This window comes from Echinops telfairi, unplaced genomic scaffold, assembly GCF_000313985.2.
Source record: "Echinops telfairi isolate 266 unplaced genomic scaffold, ASM31398v2 ScPeMD7_31;HRSCAF=116, whole genome shotgun sequence".
NCBI lineage: Eukaryota > Metazoa > Chordata > Mammalia > Afrosoricida > Tenrecidae > Echinops > Echinops telfairi.
This window is the reverse complement of record NW_022103928.1, coordinates 46,498,423-46,521,478: the sequence shown is the minus strand read 5'-3', so window position 1 is coordinate 46,521,478 and position 23,056 is coordinate 46,498,423. Positions and strand designations below refer to the sequence as shown.

The following is a 23,056-nucleotide window of genomic DNA, read 5'->3' as shown; positions in this document are numbered from 1 at the left end:
AGGATCTGGGCCTGCAAGCAGGAGCACACGGGCTCGGACCGCCGGGCTCTGTGGAAAGACAGCACAAACCGCCTTGAAGAGATGGCGCAGGGCCAGCTGACCACTGCTGCAAGCTGCGCAAAGGGCCACTCGCCACCTCTGCTTGCCCCTCTACCTTTCCAAGTGTGGTGAGAGAGGATAGTAGGAGAGAGAGAACCCCCTCATGGGCTCTGCTGGACGAGAGAGTGGGTTCTAGACGGGAGAGGACCACAATGGAGAGGCTTCATGCTGCCACCCAGACCCTGCGCCAGCAGGTGGGGTTTAGGCGGGGATCCCCAGGCCCTCCCTCGGCGCCCCATGAGGACATGGCGCCCACTTTGGCTGGCCTCGCTGTGCTCACTCAGTACTCCCCCCAAACTGTCTGTGCATGTTGTTCTCATGTACCTGTTGCCATAGTGTTTATACAAGCGTGTGTCTAAACTGTGCAGAGGAATATCTTTTGACAGGGCTGTCCCCTTTGCTTTCCAAGCTGGTGACGGATGATGAGGACAATCTGAAAACAACAGAAATGTCTGAGCAAGAAACGCAAACTATTGGGAATTGTATCCCTCCGAGGTAATCAGTGGACTGTTTTGGGGTACTTTGCTATTTTTATTTTTATCAAAGTAGTTCAGAACCCACCAAAAGATAAGTATGTTCTTTCTCTTTTTTCGCCCACATTTTTTATTGGCATGTCACACATATCATACAATTCAATAGTTCAGTCACTCAATCATATCAAGAATTGTACAATCATTACCACAATCAATTTCAGAACAAACACCCCCCCAACACAGACACACACACACACTGCCCCACGATTGAACCGCTTTTACAGTAAGTTGTGTAATCACAGTTAGTTCTTGAAATGTGAAACAAAAACAAGCAACCAGAAAAGGGAAACTTTCGAGTTGAGGTTAACACCCAAGCTCCCTTGGGAAAATCTTCGTGGTTTGTCTTTTTTGGGACTCCACTTCCCGCGGCCCCTCCTTCCCTTTGCACCCCCAGAGCAGTTCACACAACGCTCACTGTACGTGGATGCTTATCTGCTCCTTCGTCTGCTCCTATCATCTGCTACTGATCATCCCACTGTATAAACCAAGAGTTCTTGGGTGGCACAAATGTTAACGTGCTTACAAAAGATTAGGGGTTTGAAGCCACCCAGGGGAGATAGGCCTAGGAGTCTACTTCCCAGAAGTCATCACCTTCCAAACCCTATGGAGCCAAGTTCTGCTCTGAAACACATGGGGTCCGCATAAGACCGAATCAGCTTGGTTTGGGGCCCAGCTATACAGATGAGGAAACTGAGGTCCAGGCAAACTAAGCATCTAGTCCCAGGTTGCACAGCTACTAAGTGGTGCAGTTAGGATCTGTGGCCCACGTGGTCTGAGTCACGGCATTTCTACGGATCCGCTTTTCTGAAACTGTTTTTAACGCCACATCCACACAGGGCCTTCGCAGCGGAACAGGGAACCACATGGATATCTGCCACTAGTCTTTCACAGTTAGAAACCGCTCAGGGCTTCGGGCGTCTAACAGGCGTTTCAAGATGATACATGCAGTTGGAAATCACTCCTCAAGTTTCTTGGCCATGAAGACGGTCATTATTATGCTCTGTGCATAACTTTATTCTGCAGAACAGATTCAGGTTCCCACTCAGCTCTGCCTTTTTTTTTTCGGAGGGTGAAAGGGGGAGAATTATAGTTTAATAATTCACCTGATTCAGCATTATATGAAACATTAGTAAAAAAATTTTTTCCTTTCCTGTCATGGAGTAGATGCTTGGAACAGACAAAGACCGGTTATTATTTTAAGATATCTTCTGGCAAACAAAATGTATCAGCTAATAACATTAAACAAGGGAAGATCCAATGGGTTAGGAAGTAAGACGCCCCATCCTTAATGATCTCACTCAGCAGCAGTCTGGAAATGGGCGCCTGCGCATGGCGGTACCTGTTCCTCGCTGCCATCCACACCGGCCTCCTCCTGCCCCCCTCTTGTAGCGTTTGTGTGCTGCTTTCTCATCCCTAAGCCTACTATCTCTTGTTTTCAGGATGGCCACGGATGGGCAGCTTCAAACAGGTCCCCCCTCAAGCCACAGAGCTCAGGACTGCAAAAAGCAGCTGGCCCCTGCGCTGTCACTTTTTATCAGCTGGAGAAACACACACACCACCACCACCACCACGACGACCACCACCACCACCACGACGACCACCACCACCACCACCACCACCACCACCACCACCACCACCACCACCTCCACCCCCCCCCACCACCCCAAGGTCGTCAGTTTCTCATTGGTCAGACTTCGGTCATCCGTTCACCCCTCCATCACTGACAAGGGGAGTGGGATGACTTCGCTGGTTGGAGATCAGGCAGCTTCATGGTCCAGGGCTTGAACAAACGCACGGGGTGCTCTTTGAGGCCAGGAGGTGGGAGGAGCGGCTGTGAACCTCAAGGGAACGGACGTGACAGCACCCCCTCCCGGGGAAGAGGAGGGCAAAAGAATGCCTCTAGCCCCACCCCCACCCCCCCAGGGTGACCTGCAAGTTGTTTAGCGAGATAAAAAATTTGATTGCGTTCCACATTGGCAGGGCTAGGTCCCAGAGGAATCTCCTGAGAACACATGATGGGTATTTGACCGCATTAACCCACCAGAAAAGAGCTTCCTCTTGTCTTTGTACCTGAAACACACATGGGGTGCTTAGAGTCAACTTTTTCCAAGCATGACTGAATCGTCTTCTCCCATGGCTGCTGTTTGGTGTGTTCGAAAACCAACTGAGGCAAGCATGGGATAGACCGGATGGTGTGTGTGTGTGTGTGTGTGTGTGTGTGTGTGTGTGTGATACCTCCACTTTCCACCCTAAATGTTTGTAGGACGTATCCATGTCAAAAAGGTTTTACATAGAGAAATCTATGTAAAACCCTCCCGACATGGATACATCTAATCTGGACCTTTTAGAAATCATTTTCCTTGCGGATCAGCATGGCGTCTCAGGCAAGATGCTGTTATTGCTGGGTTTACTGTTTCCAGTGCAACGGTTTTGACTTCTTTCCCTCGTCTGGAACACTCTAAGTCATCTGCCTCTCCTCCAACTCCCTCCCTCCCTTTCTTCCTTATTTCAGCTCTGGTTCCCCATCTCAGGAAGGCTGCAGACTTGTTCCTTCCATATTCTCACCAGGCTCTGGCGGGGCTCTCGGTGGTGGAGCCAAAGCTGGCAGTTGGGCTCTCGGCTTGGCTCCCACCGCACTCCTGTCCCTGTGGCAATTCTCTGGCTCCTGTCCCTATCACCTCCACGGCTAAGCTTACACGCCGGCAACTTCCCTTCTGCTCCTCTCGACTGTACCCCTGCCCATGCTGAAGCTCTCCACCCGCGGCCCTCGCTGCACGGCCATGAAGCAGTATTTCTCCCTACCCTCAGGGGCTGACCTCCTCCTTGGCAGCTGTCCCATGGCGGGGTCCCGGGGGCTAGCGGCATCACTCAACAGAGACCTGCTGTCGGAAGGACTCGCTCAAGGGGAACCCAAGGGTCAGTCAAGGCAGGGCTCTTCTGGAGTTGTAACTGTGAGCGGCTCACTGGCCTAAGCGGAGGAGAGGAATCTGGGGAACGGGATCTTGGGGATTCAGGAGCCCTGGGTTTGAGTCCTGGGCATGTCCTCTTGGAGCAAGATGTCTAGGCTTTCCAGCTTCACTCTCTGGGGCCGCACAACAGAGGCCGATACTTCAGTGGGTAGGGAAAGTAAAAATGATAAAATACATCATTGCTGCAAATCAGAACAACAAGGAGATAACGCCTCACCACAGACTGATAGCAAAGCTAAACACACACACACACAACACAAAACCAGAAAACAACACCTTCCGGCAAGGGTACAGAGAGGTTGGAACTCTTGTACACTGCTGGTGGGATTATAAAATAGCACAACCACAGTGGGAAACAATCTGGTGCTTCTTTTAAAATTTGGAAATCGAAACAGCAGATGATCCTGCAATCCCACGACCAGGTATGTATTCAAGAAATAGCCGCGGCACCCCCAGATATACGCACACATCGTTCAGAGCAGCCACATCCTCAGTAAGAACAAGATGGAAACAAAGTAACTGCCCGTCAACAACGGGATGGCTGCACAGTCTACGGTACAAATAAAGACCGGCGTGCTCCGCGTGCCGTGTAGGGGTGACAGTGGGACCGACATAGGAAATTAGCCCCCGGTGATTTCCCTCTATCCGTAACAGAGGGATGGGAGGAAACTGGTTCCCAAACCAGTGTGTTGGAGAGATGATTAGAGAAGATCCAGGTTAAAACCATGTCGGTTGGTCCCATCTCTGATGCATGCTGGGCCTGATCTGGCTTGCAACATGTTCTGTGGTTTTTTTATTTTTCATATTGGGGGTCACCCTCTTGAATTTTTATCACGTTTTTCTGCTTTTCAGTATATGAAACCCAGGATTGTTGAACCTACAGAGGCAGCAAGTAGAATAAGGAGTCCTGGGGGGTGCAGTGGGAGAGGGAGCTTATGCCAAGGAGGAAGACCATGTTTTCAAAGTGATGTGGTAGCCATTGCGCAATCCTGCTTGAGATGTGATCGAACTCTGAAACAATATGGCATCTGTATCAGCTGCCAATTAAATGGTTTTGGGGAAAAGATAATAAAATGGTCGACCATTACAAAAAACAATGCATCTGTGAAAGCCCTCCTGATACGATGGACCTGGAGGCCATGATGCTGAGTGAAATGAGTCCATCCCCAAAGCACAGAGACTATAAGAGACCACAACAATTAAAAAAAAAACTAAGGGAAGGTTTTCACACAAAGGGCAGGGGAGGCTAAATCACGGACGAGCGTGTAGACCCATGCGAAGGCAATCTACAGTAAAGGGGAGGTCAGGCAACAGTGACCGAGGCAAAGGAAGGCACGAGGTGGAGAGGTCGGTGCTGTGTCTGTGTACACAACCTGCAGTTACAGTAAGAACAACCATCTGCAAGTGGATAGATGGACCGGGAGGCTCACAGGTTTGAGAAGGAGAATATGACTCTGGCCCTAAATATAGGTATGTTCAACAGGTGACAGTTCTACCATTGCAGGTACACATGTGGCAAATATACCCCTGAACACAGTGAAGCGCGCAGAGGGCAAAGCTATTTGAAAACTGCTTAGATTCCCCCGGGGGATGAACAACAGAAACGTGGGTAAAGGGAGTCAGCGTCAGCTATGAAGACAATAATCATTTATAATTTATCAAGGGGTCACGGGGGGCGGGTGAGGGGGAAAAAAAGGACCTGATCCCAAGGGCTCAAATAAAAAGTAAAAGTTTAGAAAATGCTGATGGCAACATATGTACAAATATGCTTGATACAATGGATGTGTGGAATGTTATAAGAGTTGTAAGTGCCACCAATAAAAAGATTTTAAAAATAAAATTTAAAAGGTCTTAGCCAAAGTCAACCACTTTGAAGGGTGAGTGGTTCGGTGGGAGGGCTCAGAACCATCATCTAAAGGGACGTCCAGGTCAACCGGCACAACACAGCCGTTGGTGGGTAGCTACTGGGTCTTCAAAGCCTGGGAGGGCCATCTAAGGGGCCACGACTGGTCTCTCAGCATGTGGCGCCAAGAAGAGTGAGGGAAATCAAAGCCGTATGGAAACACTTAGTCCAAAGGACTCAAGGATCGTGTGAACCTCAGCTTCCATGATCCTGGGACCAGAAGAACTCAATGGTGCCTGGTTCCCCCCACTCACTACTTTGAAAGCATTACCTTAGACCATCCTGGGCAGAGCGGTATCAAAACATGCAACGAAACTCAAAATCATAAAGACTGGGCTTCCTGGTCTGAGGGAGACGTCTGGAATCCCTTAGGCCTAGAGCTGAACTCACCCCCTGTGTTAGGCTGAGTGGTCTACAGAAACAAAACCAGTGACACACGTGTATGTATAAAAGGCAATTTATATCAAGAAGTCATTTTATATCAAGAAAGCAGCTCAGCCTTGTCCAATTCAAGTTCATGGGTCTGAAGTTAGCTGGGGCCCTCTTCAGACTCACGTAGCTGCAGGCCCACAATGCAGACAGGTGAAATGGGACGCACGGGGGATCACAGGCTGGTGGGTGCAGCAGGGTCCCATGGATCCAAGGTTCATGGGAGCATGGCAGAGCACTGATAGACAGGTCTATAACATGAACTGGGGGGTAGGGTGGGGAAGTTGTTTACTCCTTAGGCAAATGGGACAAGACCACCACCTTTCACAGTTCATGGCCCTCGGGAGAAGGCTGACGGCTCAACCATGGGAGCAGAGGAAGCAATGGCTGGCCTGTCTCCCCACCTGAGATAAATGGACACTTGCCTCCAGTTCTCTGACTAAAGCTGCAGAAGGCAGTGGACGGCTAACTTATCAGCTTCTTCATGTTCTCAACCTTGTCCTCTCTCCAGTCTCTGAATACCTTGGCTGATGAGTTAATGCTTCTTTGTAAACCTTCACATGGTGAACTGTCCCTTTGTGGAAACCTGTCACGTATCACAAGCTACGTGCAGGGAATGTATTTAAGCGTGCCCCTAATAAAGTTCATGGCCCTGGAGTGTCTATATTGCAGGGACCCCTGAGCCCTAACTTTGGTTATCCCTTGTGTATAGAAGTTATCTCCTGCAGATTGTACCCTCTCGAACCCATTTGATATGTAAGGTAAGAGCCAGTCTCTATATTATCTTACAGTGAACAATAACACCATGGAAGTAGCACTTCTTAGAACAGCAGTTCTCAACCTGTGGGTCGCGACCCCTTTGGGGGTTGAATGACCCTTTCACAGGGGTTGCCTAAGACCATCAGAAAACACGTATTCCAAGACACCACTCCTCTATCCGTCTCCAGGTGGGTCTGCCCACATGCAGACACGCCCACCAGGCGTGAAGACTGCTACCCGTGCTACACCATGCTTCAAGACAACATTTCATTTATTTGTCATTAGAAATAAATATTTCACAATATATAATTACATATTATTTTTGTGATTCATCACTATGCTTTAATGATGCTCAATTTGTAACAATGAAAATACATCCTGCATATCAGATATTAACATGACAATTCAAAACAGTAGCAAAACGACATAGCAATGAAAATAATTTTATGGTTGGGGGTCACCACAACATGAGGAACCATATTAGAGGGTCGTGGCATTAGGAAGGTTGAGAACCACTGCCTTAGCACAATCAAAAATTCAAGATCACAAGGGTGTTATTTGTCCAAGGACCAAAGTTCAGAAGAGTTGAAGAGTCAGGAAAAATAGATGAGAAACACAGTGGCATTGTAGAAATTGCGATCACAGACATGAAACAAAATGTGTACGCATTGTTGAGTGGATTTGCTTTGTGCACCTTCACCCACTTCGCAATGAGTGCTTAATATCTACTGCCACCCAGTCATAGAAACCTGTCTTCAACCAAAACATCAAATGGGAAGTGGCAGTTACTCAACGTGGCCTCCCTGGGTCTCACATGTCTGGAGATGGTTTTCTGTGTCTTTACTGTGTCCTTGAAGACCTCACACTCCACTGTCTCCCAAAGCCAGTGTTGGCACCCTCCGACTGGCGTGTCGTTGAGCTTGGGGAATGAAAAGAAGTCTGTGGGGCAAGATCAGGGCTGGAGGCTGGATGGAGTAAGGTTTCCCAACGAAACTCCGGGGCGGCCCTTGCTGCCCTCAAAGCATGAGCGGCACATGGTCTGACGGGAAGAAAAGCAACATTTCTTCTGAGCTTCCTGGCCTTTCCTTACCAATGTAGTTTGCTATTACATTTTTTTGGTTTTCTTTCTTTTATATTTTCTTAACTCATCTTCATAAAACCCCCTGTGACTTTAAAGAAAAATCCATCAAAATTGCCCCATGGGAATTCCCCCCCACCCCCCCACCCCGGAAAAAAAAACACTCACCATAACCTTTTGACTGATAGAGCTGACCTCTCTACCTGTAAAGCAGCAGATCCCTTTAAAGCTTGTGTTTTGAATGGGTCATGCTTTTGAAGGCACCCTCAGGAGACTAAGACAAGTACATTACTGAGTGAACTATTGGCCCTTATCCATGGATCACAGGCAACCCACGCCCACTGGTACCGAGTCTATTCCGCGTCATAGGATGGCTATATAGGGTGTCTGAGACTGTAAGTCTTTACAGCAACAGACAGTCTCCCCTTTCTCTCACACAGTGGCTGGTGGGTTTGAACTCCCAAGATTGCAATTGACAGCCTAAATGCGCCTTCCACTGTGACCACTGTGTCCTATGTTTAAACATCAGTATTGTATGAGGTGAAGCCCGAGTAGCAATACTTTAACTCCACCTCATATTTTGCAGGGTTGCAAATGAGCTGCTTGTTTTCCCATGACCCGACAGAGCCTGGCCCTCCATCCCTCCCTTCTCCCTCTTTATAGGGCCCGGTGCATTGAGCCCCAAGTGCAGGAGAATCTGGGGCATGGGAAACCTGTCCCACTCACACCAGTGTCACCACTGAAACGGAGAAGGCTGCGATGCCCTCGGATGACCCAGGAACAACGGGAGAGAGAATGATGGGCCAGTGTCAACAGGAAGAAATCTTATCCACTTTGTCTCCAAAAAGGCTCTGCAGGGACAAGACAGAGCACCCACAACTCTCAAAAGGTGCATTTGATCCAAGCACAGCCACTCCCCAAGTGGCCCGCTGCCACTGTTTGACGACGCACCCAATCCAGCGCCTTTCAGAAACGGTCTGCTTTGAGACCAGTTGCCTTTTAAATACCCAGATAAACGTATCCACAGTGTACTCGGAACTCTGCAAGATCGGAATCCGTTTTCTCCTCCTACCTGGGGGGGCGTTCCCCGGGCAAGCATGTCCTCTGTGGGCTCAGCTCCCTGAGGGGCCGGCATCCCCCGAGGCCACACGCGGTCTGAATCTCTTAGGTCTCAGCAGCCACGCTTATGGCATCATTTCACCTTGCTGGCCCACCTTTGCCTCACGCATGTAATGGGAACAGCCACATCGGCAGAGGCTTCTGGGAACCCCAGGGAGCAAAGAGGTGGGTGTGAGGAAAGATGCTGCCCAGGTGGGGAGGCTGGCATTGCCAGCTGTCATTGACTACCACAGCCGGCACCACTCCACCTCACCTCACAGGCTGCCAGCAGTCTGGCACTCAGGCTCTGCACCACCGCAGAGGATGCCTGCCCGGCGTTTCCCTGCCTCTCCTAAGCCACTCATGAATGGGGCATGGGCATTACAGACCAGGGTACCCAGGGAGCTCATGTCTGAGCTTGCACTGCTTTATCCGCTCAGATCGCAGCTGCTAATCTCACAGAAGCGCCTTCAGCATCTCCAGAAACCAAAGGGTCCCTTAAAGAACCCGCATGGGCAGGAAGACTTTGGAAAATTTAATAGCATGGAGCCCCCATGTCTTCAGCACCGGGGTGATCTCTGGGCAGCTCATTATCCCTCACTCCCTTCCCTCGAGTGCGCCCCCTACCCGATTCTGGTTGGTACGAGTGGTTTGTGCTCAACTACTGATGGAAAGGTTGGCCGTTGGGATCTACCCGGTGATGCGGCGGAAGAAAGACCTGGTGGTCAGCAGCCCTGGAAAGACCTTTGGGGGACGTTATACTCTAGAAAGCATGGGGTCCCCGTGAGCCGGAACGGACTTGATGGCAGGGGGGGTTGGCTGGGTTTTTAAATAACGTGATCATTGCTCGTGCGACAAGAGAAAATGGCAAAGCCTACTTAGAAAAAAGAACAACATGAACCAGGACTCAAAATGCACACAGCTCCCCCTCCGTGCCAACCAGCAGCACGCACTACCAGGTAGAGGGGAGGGTGCAGATGAGTTGGCCCCCATCTGGGCTGCTTTTTGAGCCCCATTCCTGTCTAGGATGGTAGGGACATGAGAAAGGCGGCCTGCACTGTGGATGTGGCCCTCAGTCTCCCCATCGCTCACACAATGGGTGCTCTCCCACCTCCAGGACCTTCTTTCACCCCCAACTTAGTCTTGGCCTCTGCTCCATCTTTCCTTCCCAGCAGACCCCGTGCTCACGTTTTGTCCTGTGTGAGGTGGACCCCTGAGCCATCCCATCAGAGCCATCCCAAACTTCCTGCTCCCCTCAGTCCCACGCTCATTCCCACAAAACACCCTAGGAGCTCAAGCCCCACGTAGCCAACAAGCCTCAGGATTCTTGAATCTGCACATCCGACGGCCACTCGGATGCTTCGGAGCCCTCTGTGGGAGCCACCAGACCTGCGCCTTCTCTCCAGTTACCTCCTTTGGTGAAATCTGCCAGTCTCCAAATCCGACACCTGAGGGTCATTTTCCATGTATCCTCCTTCCTTCTAACGAGCGCCCCTGCCCCTCTCCACCCCTGCACCTATCTCAAAGACTTACGTTCTTTCTCCCGTCCCTGCCCCAAGTGGCCTCTCACCTGGATGACTGCAGGGGCCGCTGGCCACTCGCCTGTCTGCCTCCAAATCTCCTCTCCAGCACAGAGCTGACCTGTCTATCCCTCCCCAGGGGGCCCCAGTGATACTCTCGCTCTGTTCCCTCTAGATCTTCTGCCTCCCTGGGTCAAGCTCTCCCCTCCAACTTCTCCCCTGTTACACCATGTCCCTCCCTCACCTCCACTCCCTGCAGAGCCCTGGGGTCTGCCTGCCTGCGCCCCCCACTCGAGCTCCTTCATCTGGGCATCCCTGGCCCAGCTTTGACCTGCACTACCTAGAGGGAGAAGCCTGTCCTGGCTCCACCTGGAGCGCCGCTCCTCTTACCTTGCTCTCTGTGCCTTCACCATTCCCCACAAAAAACACATCCAAGCCTCCAAAGAGTCTATCAAACTCAAACCATTGTTGGCTCTTATTCCCCTCTGAATCACAGCCTTTTGGCTTCTCTTCCCTATCACACTGTCCCTAAAATACCAGGGGTCTGTCTCCCCCTAGCACTCCCCTCTTCTGAGTATCCACGCAGACCACCTCCAGGGCTCCAGCCCCACCCTGCCCGTCAGCTCCCGCTGGACAGCCGACGGAGCCGGTACTGCTCTATGGAGTGCTGCCCCTGCTCCTGTACGTGCAGCGTCCATAGGGCTGTGCCAGTCCAGTGACCCCAAGTCACATACACTCCCACCACACCCCACGCACTTGTCTCCAAGCTTTATCTCCTGGACATCCTCCATTCTATTCCTTGTCTCCATCCTCATGGCAACAGCCTCAAACACCCTCCCTTCCCTCCAGCCCATCCTCCTCTACACGGAGATCAGTCAGTTTTCTGGAACAGAAAGGAGGCCACCGATATCTAAAAACACCAAGCTAGTTTAAAACAAAAGGAAACAACCCGACCCACACGTTTATTGGGTGAGTACAACCCACTGGGCCCTGGGCTCAGCATGATCTGAGTTAATGATTAATCCTCAGGAGCATCTCAGGAGGTGGGAACTATCATGAGCTGTGTCTTACAAATAAAGACAGGAGCTCAGCGACCCAGCAGCTGCCAGGGTTCACAGGCTGATAAGAAGGGCCAGGTTTCAGGGCTGAGTCTTGGCGCCGGGCTCTGCCACGTCATGGGTGAGGGGCCCACCCTGCAACGTGTGGAAGCCTTCCGTTGGCCTTTCTTCTTTCTGATCTCCATCCCTCCATCCTCTAGCCAAACAGCAGTGACCTCCCTGGGGCTTCAGCCACAGCTCCACAGCTCTTTTATGTACAAACAACACTGTGTGCTTGTCTGTCTCCTCCCAGGCTTTGGAGCCTTGGGTGGGCGGGGCCTAGGTCTGCACCCTCATACTCTGTGCACACCGTGGGCAGACAGCTGTGTCTGGAACAGAGCGCTCAGGCTACGTGGCCCTGAAGCACGGTCACCCAGGAATATTGGGAGGGGGCGCCCTTTTATAAAGCAGCTTCTCAGTCACACACACAGGCAGGATGGCATTTCATCCACTTGGCCCCTGGGGTCACTGGTGTCCTTAGCCTTCAAATGAGGAAATTGAAAACAGGAAAGTCTGCAGCCTCCCAGGAAGCCCAAGCGTCATCTCTTTCCCGGGCTCCCACCCCCTGTGGGTCAGGGCGCTCAGGCCTTCCTGATGCTGAGGGGCTGTTTAGTCTTGGGATCCAGTTGGGCCAACACCATGCCAAGATCCTCAGGGGCCCGGGGAAAACCAGTGGGCTGAAAAGATGACCCTTCAGGGAAGTATCTTTTTGGAAACTGGGGGAAGACATACAATTGGACCTCCCGGAGCACACACATCTCTCATGCCAGTTGAGCGTCTAGAGTCAAAGCTAAGAACCGTTCTTTGCTGTCCTGTATGTAAGCTAACATGCCCAATTTTGCCTTCCATTAGACTGGGTTGGGTCTCCGCCACTTGCAACCAAAACTGTTGCTTGGAAAAGACACCGTGATGAGGTTGGGGGCCAAGGGGAGTCTAAGAAAAACCTCAGCCCGTATGAAAGTGATCATATAGGGAAGAGAGTGGGCCCATTGTACAGACAGAAGGCAGGGTTGGCAGTAATGGATGGACAGACGTTTCTAGGAGGCTATTGGATTAATAGCAATGTTTCTAATCGAGGGTGGGAGTACTTTCTCAGATGTGCTGGCAGGCCCGGTGCCTACCAGCTCCACCAGTTAGTACCATGTCACTAAGTGTCTGCCCTCTGGTGAGGGGTTTGCATACCATCCTCTAATCCTTCCACCCGCAGTGAGGCACAAGCTCACAGATAAGCTGAGGGTCTCCAACTGCCTCTTTTGTCCGCAGGAGGAGCAGAAGAGCTGTAATGTCAAGTATCCACAGCTATTTCCTTGGGCCCCCACCCCCACCCCGGGAAGCCTTCCCTGGTGGGAAAGGTTTGGGGTGGAGATCAGGCTTTGGGAAGAGAAGTGGTGAGGGGCACGTGTCCACGTCAGTAAGCAGCAGTGGTAGCAAACCCCATCTCCTCTGAGACGCTACCTGGAGCAGACCTGTGGTTGTGGCTATTCTGAGGACCAATACATGCCAAGGACCTACTGCCGAGAGTGTCTTTAAGAGTACAGGCAGACAAGAACGTTTGGTGGGAGATAATGGTTGAACAGCATGGTAACTGGAGAGGCAAGCAGATACACTTGCCACAGCAGCTGTGTGAGCTAGACATCCGTGTCCCCCAACTCTACAGATGGGGATGCTGATGCTCAGAGATGCTACGTGACTTTTCCAAAGCCACCGCTTTGGATGAGTACGATGGAGCCGGGGTAAGAGGCTGGTGTGTTTTGTTTCACAGACCCTCACTCTCTACGTGGTCACTATCGCCACATTGCCTTAAGAGGAGAGATTTGCCGATTCCAGAGAGAAAACAACCCAGAGTATATGTAAGACTTGTCCAGGCCACCGTTCTGTCCCCAGACTCTCAGTGGTGCTAGAGCGAGCAGTGATAAATGCAGGGGTGGGGGTGGGGGCAGGAAGGAGGATCCGTGAGGCCCACATGATCAGGCCAGGATGCAGAGCAGCGGGAGGAGAAAGGGAAGCTTGGTGAACTAATGGCCATCTGAAACCGATGCAAAGGGCAGAGTGGCCGGGAAGGCCCAAAGAGAGCACGCTGTGAGGCCTGGGGCCAGACGGGGCCCAGAATCTCTGCCTGGCCTGTGTGGGCCCCATGCCAGCGGGGCCTAGTCAATCCCACCCAGGGGACCCCCCTGTGAAGCCCAGGTATCTAGCTTCTCCCTCAGACTCACTTCTATAGCCGAGTGTGCACAATGCCTTTCCACAAGCGCATTCCCAAATCCACTGTGGACGCTCTACTTTATTGAATAAATGAAATCTCATCAACTTATCCTTCTTCTATTATCACTGCTGACATCAATCTGATAATATTGGCCTGGTGTGGAATTGGGCTATTATATATCCTCCTGATATTTAATTTCAGAGAAATTTCAGCAGGGGTGGGGGTGGGGGGGCTAGACGGAGCAAGCTTTTTATTACAGGCAGCAGTAAGGAGATTCCAAGTGAATTAGACATCCATCTTCGTCAGGGCCAATCTTGCTGCCCGGGGGAGGGTTTGCTTTAACTTGGGATGAAGGCTGGGCTGCCACTGAGAACAGCTGGTTACGAAGGACTGGTTAACTGGCTGCTATTGATGAAATGCCAGTCAGCCTGGTTAAGCCGAGCCTGAAGATCCCACCATCGATTCGCGTGTCTCGCAGGATCGCTAGCCGCTGGCTTCCAGCTGTCCCTGACCCGTTAGGCAGGGAAGTCAGCTATTCTGAGCGACACAGACTAGGGAGATGGCACTTGTACTGAGTGCTCAGGAAACACTCTTGTTCCCAAGAGGAAATGAAACACAAATTGGCCCCTGGCTACCACTTATTCAATGAAGGAGAGGCTGCCTTACGACAGGGTCTTTTCTGGGACTGCAATCAATTCTCTTTCTCTTACACACACTCACACACACACACACACACACACACACATTCCCATCACAGTTCTTTTGTTAAACTAAAAGGATGGGGACTCATCTAAGAACTCCTCCAAGTGCACATGCAGATGGACATGGCGTTGGCATGGTCTGGCCTTTGGAGCTGAGGAAGGAAACAGTCATCTTTGACGGTTAATAAGAGGGTACAGTCATGGTGACTCTGCTGAACACACGGGGCTGGAGAGGTCAGGGCAGTGCCCTCCAGAGAAGTTCCTGGGCCTCTCTCTGCTCATAAGAGATGCCCCCCCCCACGCCCCCAGTGGCCACCCGGCATCAGCGGTCTCTGGGGACAGTGGACCAGGCTCAGACAATAGGGCATGAAAGACTGCTTCGGCTGTAGGAGACAATGGGGGAGCATGCTCTTACAGCTTTCAAATGCTCACCCCGCCCCCCCCATCCTGAACCCAGGCAAGACACTGTAACTCTCCATTACTGTCCGGAGTGAATCATTCCTTGAAGGCCCCAGGACTTCCCAGGATTCCACAGACTTGAGGTGGCTACTTCTCCCCCCACCCCACCCCCACCCCCTTCCTGGTTGTCCTAGGCATCTTCTGGGCACTTCCCATCACTCCTGAGTCCCTGCCTTCCTTCTTCACCTGGACCCCCGCCCCCAAGCCACCTTCTTGTGATCTCTGATTCTACTGGCTTCTCCAAATCGAGGGGGGGGCGGTGGGGATGCAGATTCCAAGCTGCGAACTCCCAGTCCTGAGGAGCTGTGCTGACCAGCCTGGTTCCCAGCACCTCAGCACGATGCTGGCTCTGAATCACCACCCTGACCCAGCTCCTCGGCATGATTCTTTTCTTGTTTGCGCAATACTAGCTGCCTGTCCCCGTGACCTACTCTCTGGGCACGGACCCATCTCAAGGGTGAAACTCTGCTGTGGCCGACTAAAGACTGCCATTGCTCTGAGAAACGCTTTACTCCATTCGCGCTGGGCACAAATACTTGTTGAGTACCCCTGAGGGCACTTGCCCCGCCCCCCCCAAGCCCTGTGGTGGAATCAGTGCTCTCTCCACAGCCTGAAGGCCCAAGGGCAGAGGCAGGCCTGCTGCTATATGTGGCCTCAGGGCCACACCTGGTGCCACTCTCACGCTTGGTGGCACCTTGGTGCCATCCTCAGTGCAGCGAATGCTGCAGCTCTTCGCGACCTTTCCTGCACCTCGACACCTCTTCTAGCTCCCAGACCACAGCCTTCTCACCTCTAGCTGCTGCCCCCAAGGTGTAAGAACGCCCATCCCAACAAAGAAGAGCACCCAGGCCTACAGCAAGGGATGGTGAGTACCTGCTGTGTTAGTCTGGGTGGACTAGAGACACAAATCCAGGATACTCGTGTGTGTATAAGAAAGAACTTCATATTAAAGAATGATTGTAGATTAAGAAAATATTCCAGCCCAGATCAAGTTCACAAGTCTGATATCAGCCAATCTGCCTGACACGAGTCTATAAACTCTTCTTCATATTCATGCAGCCATGCAATCATGCCAAATGCAGGAAGATCACAGGCCAGTGGGTGGAAAGTCTTGTGGATCCAGTGGTGGTGGAAGCATCTCTGCACTGGCATGGGTCTCCATGTGGCTCGTCCACCTCCAGGGCTCCAGCTGCCATCAGCCTAGCTCCACGTGGCTTGTCAACAGGAATGTCTCTCAGGGAGACGAAGCAGAGAGAGAGTGTCTCCCGCCTCCAGGGAGGAAGACAGGAGTTCCTAGAATCCTCAGGAGAAGGCCATGCCCACACAGAGGCCTCATTGGCTATGGCCTGAGTGACAGGCTAGACTCCACCCCTTTTTAAGTTGACAGGAGATTAGGTAACGGCCACACCTGCCCAGTTATATAGGCCAAAACCTCTGGATCCAAGGGAGGAAGGGCCAGGCTGGATTCCCAGACAGGCACACAACAGCATTGGCTGTGACAGGACACACAGTCGAGTGACTAAGGCTAGATCCTATGTCCATCTATATGAGGGGAAGCTGAGATGCCCATAGACAGCTGGGACACCCCAGAGGGAGGGGCTCGGGTGCTCAGGATGCTACAGCGGATTTGTTCTGTGTGTACTGTTCACCCATCCTGGAGAGTCCCAGGAAAGCCGCCCCCTTCTTGGGATGCCCAGGCTGCTCTTCTTTACAGTCCAGGATGATGGTGGGTGATGCCACCTCAGAAAAGTCCTGGGGGGTAGGCGGAGAAGGGAGCCTGGGGCCCTCGAACCCAGTTGGTGGCACCTAGCTTCCAGAGAGGAGGTGCTTGTGGAAACTGGGGTCCAGGTCATAGCTGACTGACCCAGACACCCCCCATACAAAAACCATCCAGGATCTTTCCCGGTTTGTGTCCATGAAAGAAGACCCCAATCTAACCAAAAGGAAATGTGGCTAGATTCACCTTAACAAATTACAGTTGGCGGCAGGCCTGGACCCGCCCTGGTTCCCAGGCCCTGTGCAGTTCTGGGTTAGAACGGGCCTGTGGGAGTGGGGGCTGGACAGGACCCGTGTCATTTCCGGTGCAGGGGTAGAGGCTGGTGTGCCTGTACATGAGACCAGGAGCGGCTTCCAAGCTCACAAGAAACTCCTGCTTTCCTCCAGATGGTGATGGTTGGGGGGATCTTCTCAGACCTCCTCAAGGGTTCCAGTAGCTTCCACTCCAAGCTTCTGAGCACCAGCAGCACCCCTACTCCGGGTCTTCCAAGTCGGCTCCCCAGACCTTTATGTTTGGATCCCTTCCAATGGCTCAACTAGTCTCTCAATCCTGTGTGACCCCACCCAGAAGTCATAGTGCGTCCCCTGCTTCTTCTCCCTGGAGGCCTCCGGTCTAACACTCGATGCTTCGGTGCCCCTCAACCTACTGGCTGCTATCCTGCCCCAGTCCTCTGCTCGCCCAGCCCCCAGGGCCTTTCCTCCTGTGGTCTGTGAACACTCACTGTGAGCCAGGCAGCGGGACAGAAGCAGGCGCCACAGTGAGCCACACCAGGGCCTGCCTGGCCCTCACAAAATGTCAGGCCGTGGAAGGAAGCCACACGCTGCATCGGTAGAATCACAAACACAACCAATGCTGTGGAAGGAGGCACAGGGCAGGGAAGGTCCCAAATCTGGGAAGACCCGCACAGGGGACACACGGAAGGCAGAATCCCATTGATTTGGCTATGAAATCTCTTGGGAATCTGTTCGAACTTCTCAGTCTCTCTTGCCCTAATTCGGAATCCCATCCTCTTGGAGCTGGATTCTACAATAGCTTACTAATAATGGTCCCTCGACTCCCTCCGATCTGTCCTCGACTCTGCCACCAATATGACTAAAAATAATTGGACTGTAGGCTGCTCCTGAGTTTCGAATCCTTTGCTTTTTTTTTTTTTTCTTTAGCCCTGTTTGATAGAATCAAGTTCCCTTTCCCTGGAAGACTAAGCCCTTCACAGCTGGCTCCTGCTTCCCTGCACCGTCTCTCAAAGCTTCTTCACTCGGGTTTCCTGCTTTGTCACGGAGGCCCTTATGACTGTCTCCTGAACCCACACATTTCCTCCTGCCGATGTGGCGTGGCCATGAGTTGGCCTAACAAGCCAGCCTGCTGGCCTTTTGAGAGGACACTCTACCTACCAGGTGCCGTGGTCACAGAGATGGGTGGGAGGCAACTAGACCCCTCTGAAGGTGGTGGTCTGTGGCACATTGGGTGGTTTCTCTGGCCTGGAAACTCCCTACCCCAGACTCACTCCTACCACCGATCAGTGCTGCACATGGCAGGCACCCAGTCGCTGTGGGCAGGAGGAAGCTCCAGGCCTCCTCTCAGTGCTGCCCATATTTCTGTGGGCTACACCCTTGCTCCTACACCCTTCCTTCTCTGGTCAGTCTCCTCCCTGGTCCCTTTCCAAGTTACCACATGTGACCCTGCCAGGGGAATGCTTACACTTGTGGCTCTTCCCTGGGTCCCTTGTGACTGGTGGGACTGGAGAGAAACATTCATTCTGCGTCCGAAAGGTCACAGCTCTATTGCCTGGGGAGTGGGAGAGCGGTGTTTCCATGGGTCCTGATGCTGACTACTACCCTATCGGAACCAGGGCAGGCTGGACGCGTGTGTTGACTACCGTACAAGGGTGGGACCCCATTTCTACAACGCTGTTTGCCTTTTCAACATACTGAATGTGAAGTGGCTGTTCAGTAAATCAATGGACTGAGTTATCTGAGGCTTATGTATTTGGGGAGCCCATCCAATCCATGGAGCACACACCTGCGTGGCTAGGCCTGGGAGCTGAATCGGAGGGCCCGGGCCAGGTGGCTCCTCCAGTGCCTCTTTAAAAGCTGCAACTGCTCTGAGCGAGGCCGTGCAGTCTTTTCCACCTTCCCCCGCAGGCTGAGCTCATTCGTTTCCGGCTGCTAGCGGCCCCCTCACTTTCTGACCCGTGCCGTACGACCCACTCTCTGCAATGCATCCTCGTGCTCCCGAGGCGTCCAGTGGAGTCCCATCAGGGCCCTGGCCCACTTTCCACCCCATCCCAAGATGGGACCCGCGTGGCTCCGGGAGACTTTGGTAGCAGCAGGGGCTCAATAACTCAATAACTGCCTGCTGGATGGACAGAGGAGAGAGCATGCGCTCAGGAGTGTCCTTCCAGGCTACATACGCCCCCTACCTGCCCATCCACGTCTGGCCAGTCCCAGGCTGTGCTCCAAGCACCAGAAGAGCCAGAGTCGAAGACGGTAATGCCCTAAACACAGGAGTCACAGAGGCCTGCCTGCAAGGCAGGCCGGGTGGCGTTTTGGGAGCTCTCTGGAGAAATTCGGCATCCCACAAGAGGCATGGGGCAGGGAGAGGAGAAGGAACCCCAGACTCAGTTGGTGAGCCGAGAACAAAAACCCCAAAGACAGCGGCTCAAATGGGCAGCAGGGCCGAAGCACAGCTGGAGCCACGTCTGTTCCGCTCGAGCCCTCCCCGGTGAGCGGTCCTCTCATCCATCCCTTGCACACTCTGGCTTCCTGTGTCCCCTCAGCACCGAGAAAACCAAACCCAAGTTTTGAGTCCTTCATATTCCAAACTCCCCAGCGCGCTCCTCGGCGCCTGCTTGTTATGGGCTCCTTCCAGGCCCAGACTCGGGACCTAGACTTGGGGACATCCTGGAAGCCCCTCCGTGTCCAGAACACAGCCTCTTTTGTGGCACCACTGCGACTGCCTCTGCTTCTTACTTGGGGCCGCCCTCAAACTGCCTCCCACTACTGACAAGAACTCCTCCTGCAGCTCTGCCCAGCCCCAGGTCCCCATCAGGATGCCACAACCTAACCCTAAGGTCAAGGGCAATTTCTAACCGGATCTCTTTCGCCCATCCTCAGCAGCGCTTTCATTCACTGGGTTTTAAATTGTAAAATGATTTTATCAACTCAAATTTACACACAGTCCCTTTGAACAGAGACGAGCACGGGGCTGGAGCGGGTGCTCGGATAGGCCCTCCTCCTTTGTCCTCCCCTTCCTCGTGGATCTCCAGCGAGGAGACTCAGAAACACAGAACTGCATGAAAAATCGCACCAGCCTCCTCTTGAATAAATCAGGGGTCATCTTATCAAGAGCCTGAAATTCTAGTCTGCCTGTCCCTCCCCTTCATTGTGAGGGTGGATTGAGCTGGACCAGGCTGCAGTACAAACGGACAAAGGAGCCAACAGAACTCATGTAGCTGGGAATACCCACCCATTTGGGCTCATGCTACAACTGGGAAAGCCCGACAGATGAGGTGGCCCTCCAGTCACAAGATGACAGCACAACTTCCCCACATTGCTGGGAACACCACAGTAGATCCCGCTTAGTTCCTCCTCTTCCTGCACCAACAAGTCACCATCAAGGATGAGGGGGGAGCCATCGCGTGATCTCTGTACCCTCTCATCCCTGTCTAGCTAGGACCAGAGCCACTTTCTCGAAGTTTGATCATCAGTGTGGGGGAAGGTGGCAGGAGCTGGGCAAGGCTATTGACATGGCCTGACCCCAGGGGAAGAAAATAAGCTCAGAAAGCGGAAGCAACTTGTTAAACCACAGCTACGTAATGACAAGAACAAGGCTATGTCTAGATTTTCTCACTCCCATCAACTCAAGGCACAACACTAGGACTACTTTCAAAAACAAATGGTGAAAGCGGTTCCTTCCTATCTTCCTTTCCCCTTGCAGTGAGGCCAAGCTGGCCCCTGGCATGTGGGGAAGTGGGATAGGGTGGGCCGGGCCCAGGGGAGGGTCTGACAGCTGAGGCAGTGCCAGGTGGGGGGTGGAGGAAGGAAGGTAGCTGGTAAAAAGGCAGCCAGAATGATTGAGAAGCTGGTTCCACGGAGCAAATGGGTATATTTCTTGAATAGCACTGGAGCCAGTTTCCTAGCTCCCTGAAGGATTTCTAAATATGTGAGATGTTGAATTGGAAGTATCAATATGACCTCCACGGATTTTTTTAAAAAACATACAGCAAGAGATATGGAAATGCACATAAGGATATGTGTAGAGATATGTCTGTTTGTGCGTACACACAAACTTCCTAGTTCTACTCACTTAGAACATCTAGATCAGGGGTCCTCAAACTACAGCCCGCGGGCCACAGGTGGCCTGCCGAGGACATTCATCCGGTCCGCCGGATGTTTTTGCCGCCGCTGCCTGTCCTGCTTAGCAGCCGACTCGTCCAGTGTGCATAGGAACTTGTTCATATATATTTTTTAAACTACGGTCCGGCCCTCCAATGGTCTGAGGGGCAGTGACCTGGCCCCCTGTTTAAAAAGTTTGAGGACCCTGATCTAGATACAGGGACCTTCCCATTACCATCCAGTCTATTCCGACTCATCGCAACCTTACACGGTGTGTTAGACAGGGTTCTCTAGAGACAAAACCAAATTGCTGGTAATTTAATATATTTATAAAGATAACTAGATATATAACAAGGAATGAACTGTTAAATCATATACAGTTAACTATATAATACAAGAAAGAAACAGTTAAATTATAAAGCACTACAAATGGCTCAATTCAACTCACTGCCGTGAGAGACAAGTGAGAGACTAGCAGTCCTTCCAGTCCAATCTGCTGCCAGATCTTCCTCTATTTATAGAGAGAGCTAGGCTATGTCAGCACAGCAGCCAATCAGAAGGCAGGTCACCAACTGCCAGCCAGGTCACCAACTGCCAGTCCCCAGCTCCAGCGGTCTCTTAAAGGGACTTCAACTTACAGCGACACAGTCCACAGGCTAGGCGTCCCACAGGTAGTGTAGCCTTTAAATTGAGGCACAGAACAAGCAAGGCAGCCGCACACTGGTCCGATGATCACAGAGCAAGAGACAAGAAAGGCGAGGCTCACCAAGCCATTTATCTCTCTGCCCTTCAGTTAATCCCACCCGTGTTCATCGGCCAGGCTGGCACAATGAACTATCTCACACGGTCCCTGAGACTTGTAAATCATCACAGGGACAGGCAACTTCATCTTTCTCCTGAGAAGCAGCTAGTGGGTTTGAACTGCCAACTTTGTGGTCAGTAGTCCAGCTTGTATCCCACAGTGGCACCAGGGCTCAGGAGAGACTCCTCTGGAGCTCCTGAGTGCACACTGATAGAGCATCAGACTTCGGTTTCTCATACTGTTCTCCAACAAAAGGAACCAGGGCCGGTACAGAGAAAGAACAACAGAATCCCGAACGTCCTACGCCAGGAAGAAAAGGCGTGCTCCTGGAATGAAGAGATATGTCAAAAGGATGCCAGAAGAAACCGTGTTAGGGTGACACCCTAGGGCATTTTGCCCAACAAAATGATGAGAGTGCTATATGCGTATGGTAGCCCCATGATTTTTTACTAGCCTGAACAAATCAGTGATGACCTCAAGGAATGGGAGAGACAGGGGAACTCTGCCTCAGAATGTCAACTGATAAACGTGTAAGCAGGGACGGAAAGAGTTACCGCTTGACAATCACTGATGGCAGATGCAGGTGTGAGGCATCAGGAGACATGAAGGAGGCTGGGAGGAAGGCTAAGGAAGTTATTAGCATGATATTGGAGATATCCCACAAAACACCAATCGAAAGGGGGAATGCAGTCTTTACAGTGGAGAGAACGTATTGATACCAATGTGACCAGGGTCAAGGTCAACATCCTGGTAGAGGAGTCTGGGGTGAGGCACTGGGAGAAGCACAGCACCAGTTCTGGGGGCTTCATGCCAAGGAGGCCCAGCTTGAGCCTGGTCATGAGGAGACATAGGTTGACCAAGTTTAAGGGTCACCTTATAGACTGAACGGCTGCTGGGTGGAGAGATCGGAGAGCACCAGAGTCCTAAGAGACAAGGGGAGATTAAGGAATGACTCCGCATTAAAGGAGGCTGATGGCACATGATGACAAACACAACACATCTCGGGATAGATCCTGGGCCAGAGGGTATAAAGAGGTGTTACTGGGGTGGCAGCTGGAATAAGGACGAAGTCGTATTTAATTGTTGTTGAATGGAAGGGCTGGGTGGGAAATGTAGATACACAATGGACTGCACCGTTTTAGAGGTGCCGAATCTCTGTATCAGATGAGGACCCTACTTTTGTAAAGGAAGAAGAGACGATGGAGCACATCCAGTAAATTGTAAGCAACTCAGGCAGCGGTTCTCGACCTGTGGGTCGCAACCCCTTTGGGGGTCAAACGATCCTTTCTTTTTTT

At 52.0% G+C, this 23,056-nt stretch overlaps 1 protein-coding gene across 1 annotated transcript in view; it reads right to left on the bottom strand.

Moving 5' to 3' along the window:
• Positions 1 to 2: 2 nt before the first annotated feature.
• CHCHD6 (coiled-coil-helix-coiled-coil-helix domain containing 6) overlaps positions 3 to 23,056 on the bottom strand; it is a gene marked incomplete at its 3' end in the record, with an annotated part of 379,195 nt that continues 356,141 nt past the window's right edge. Inside the window, exon 7 of the mRNA XM_004702467.2 lies at positions 3 to 48. Within this exon, the coding sequence (XP_004702524.2) occupies positions 3 to 48 (46 nt within the window). The remainder of the gene's footprint in view (positions 49 to 23,056) is intronic.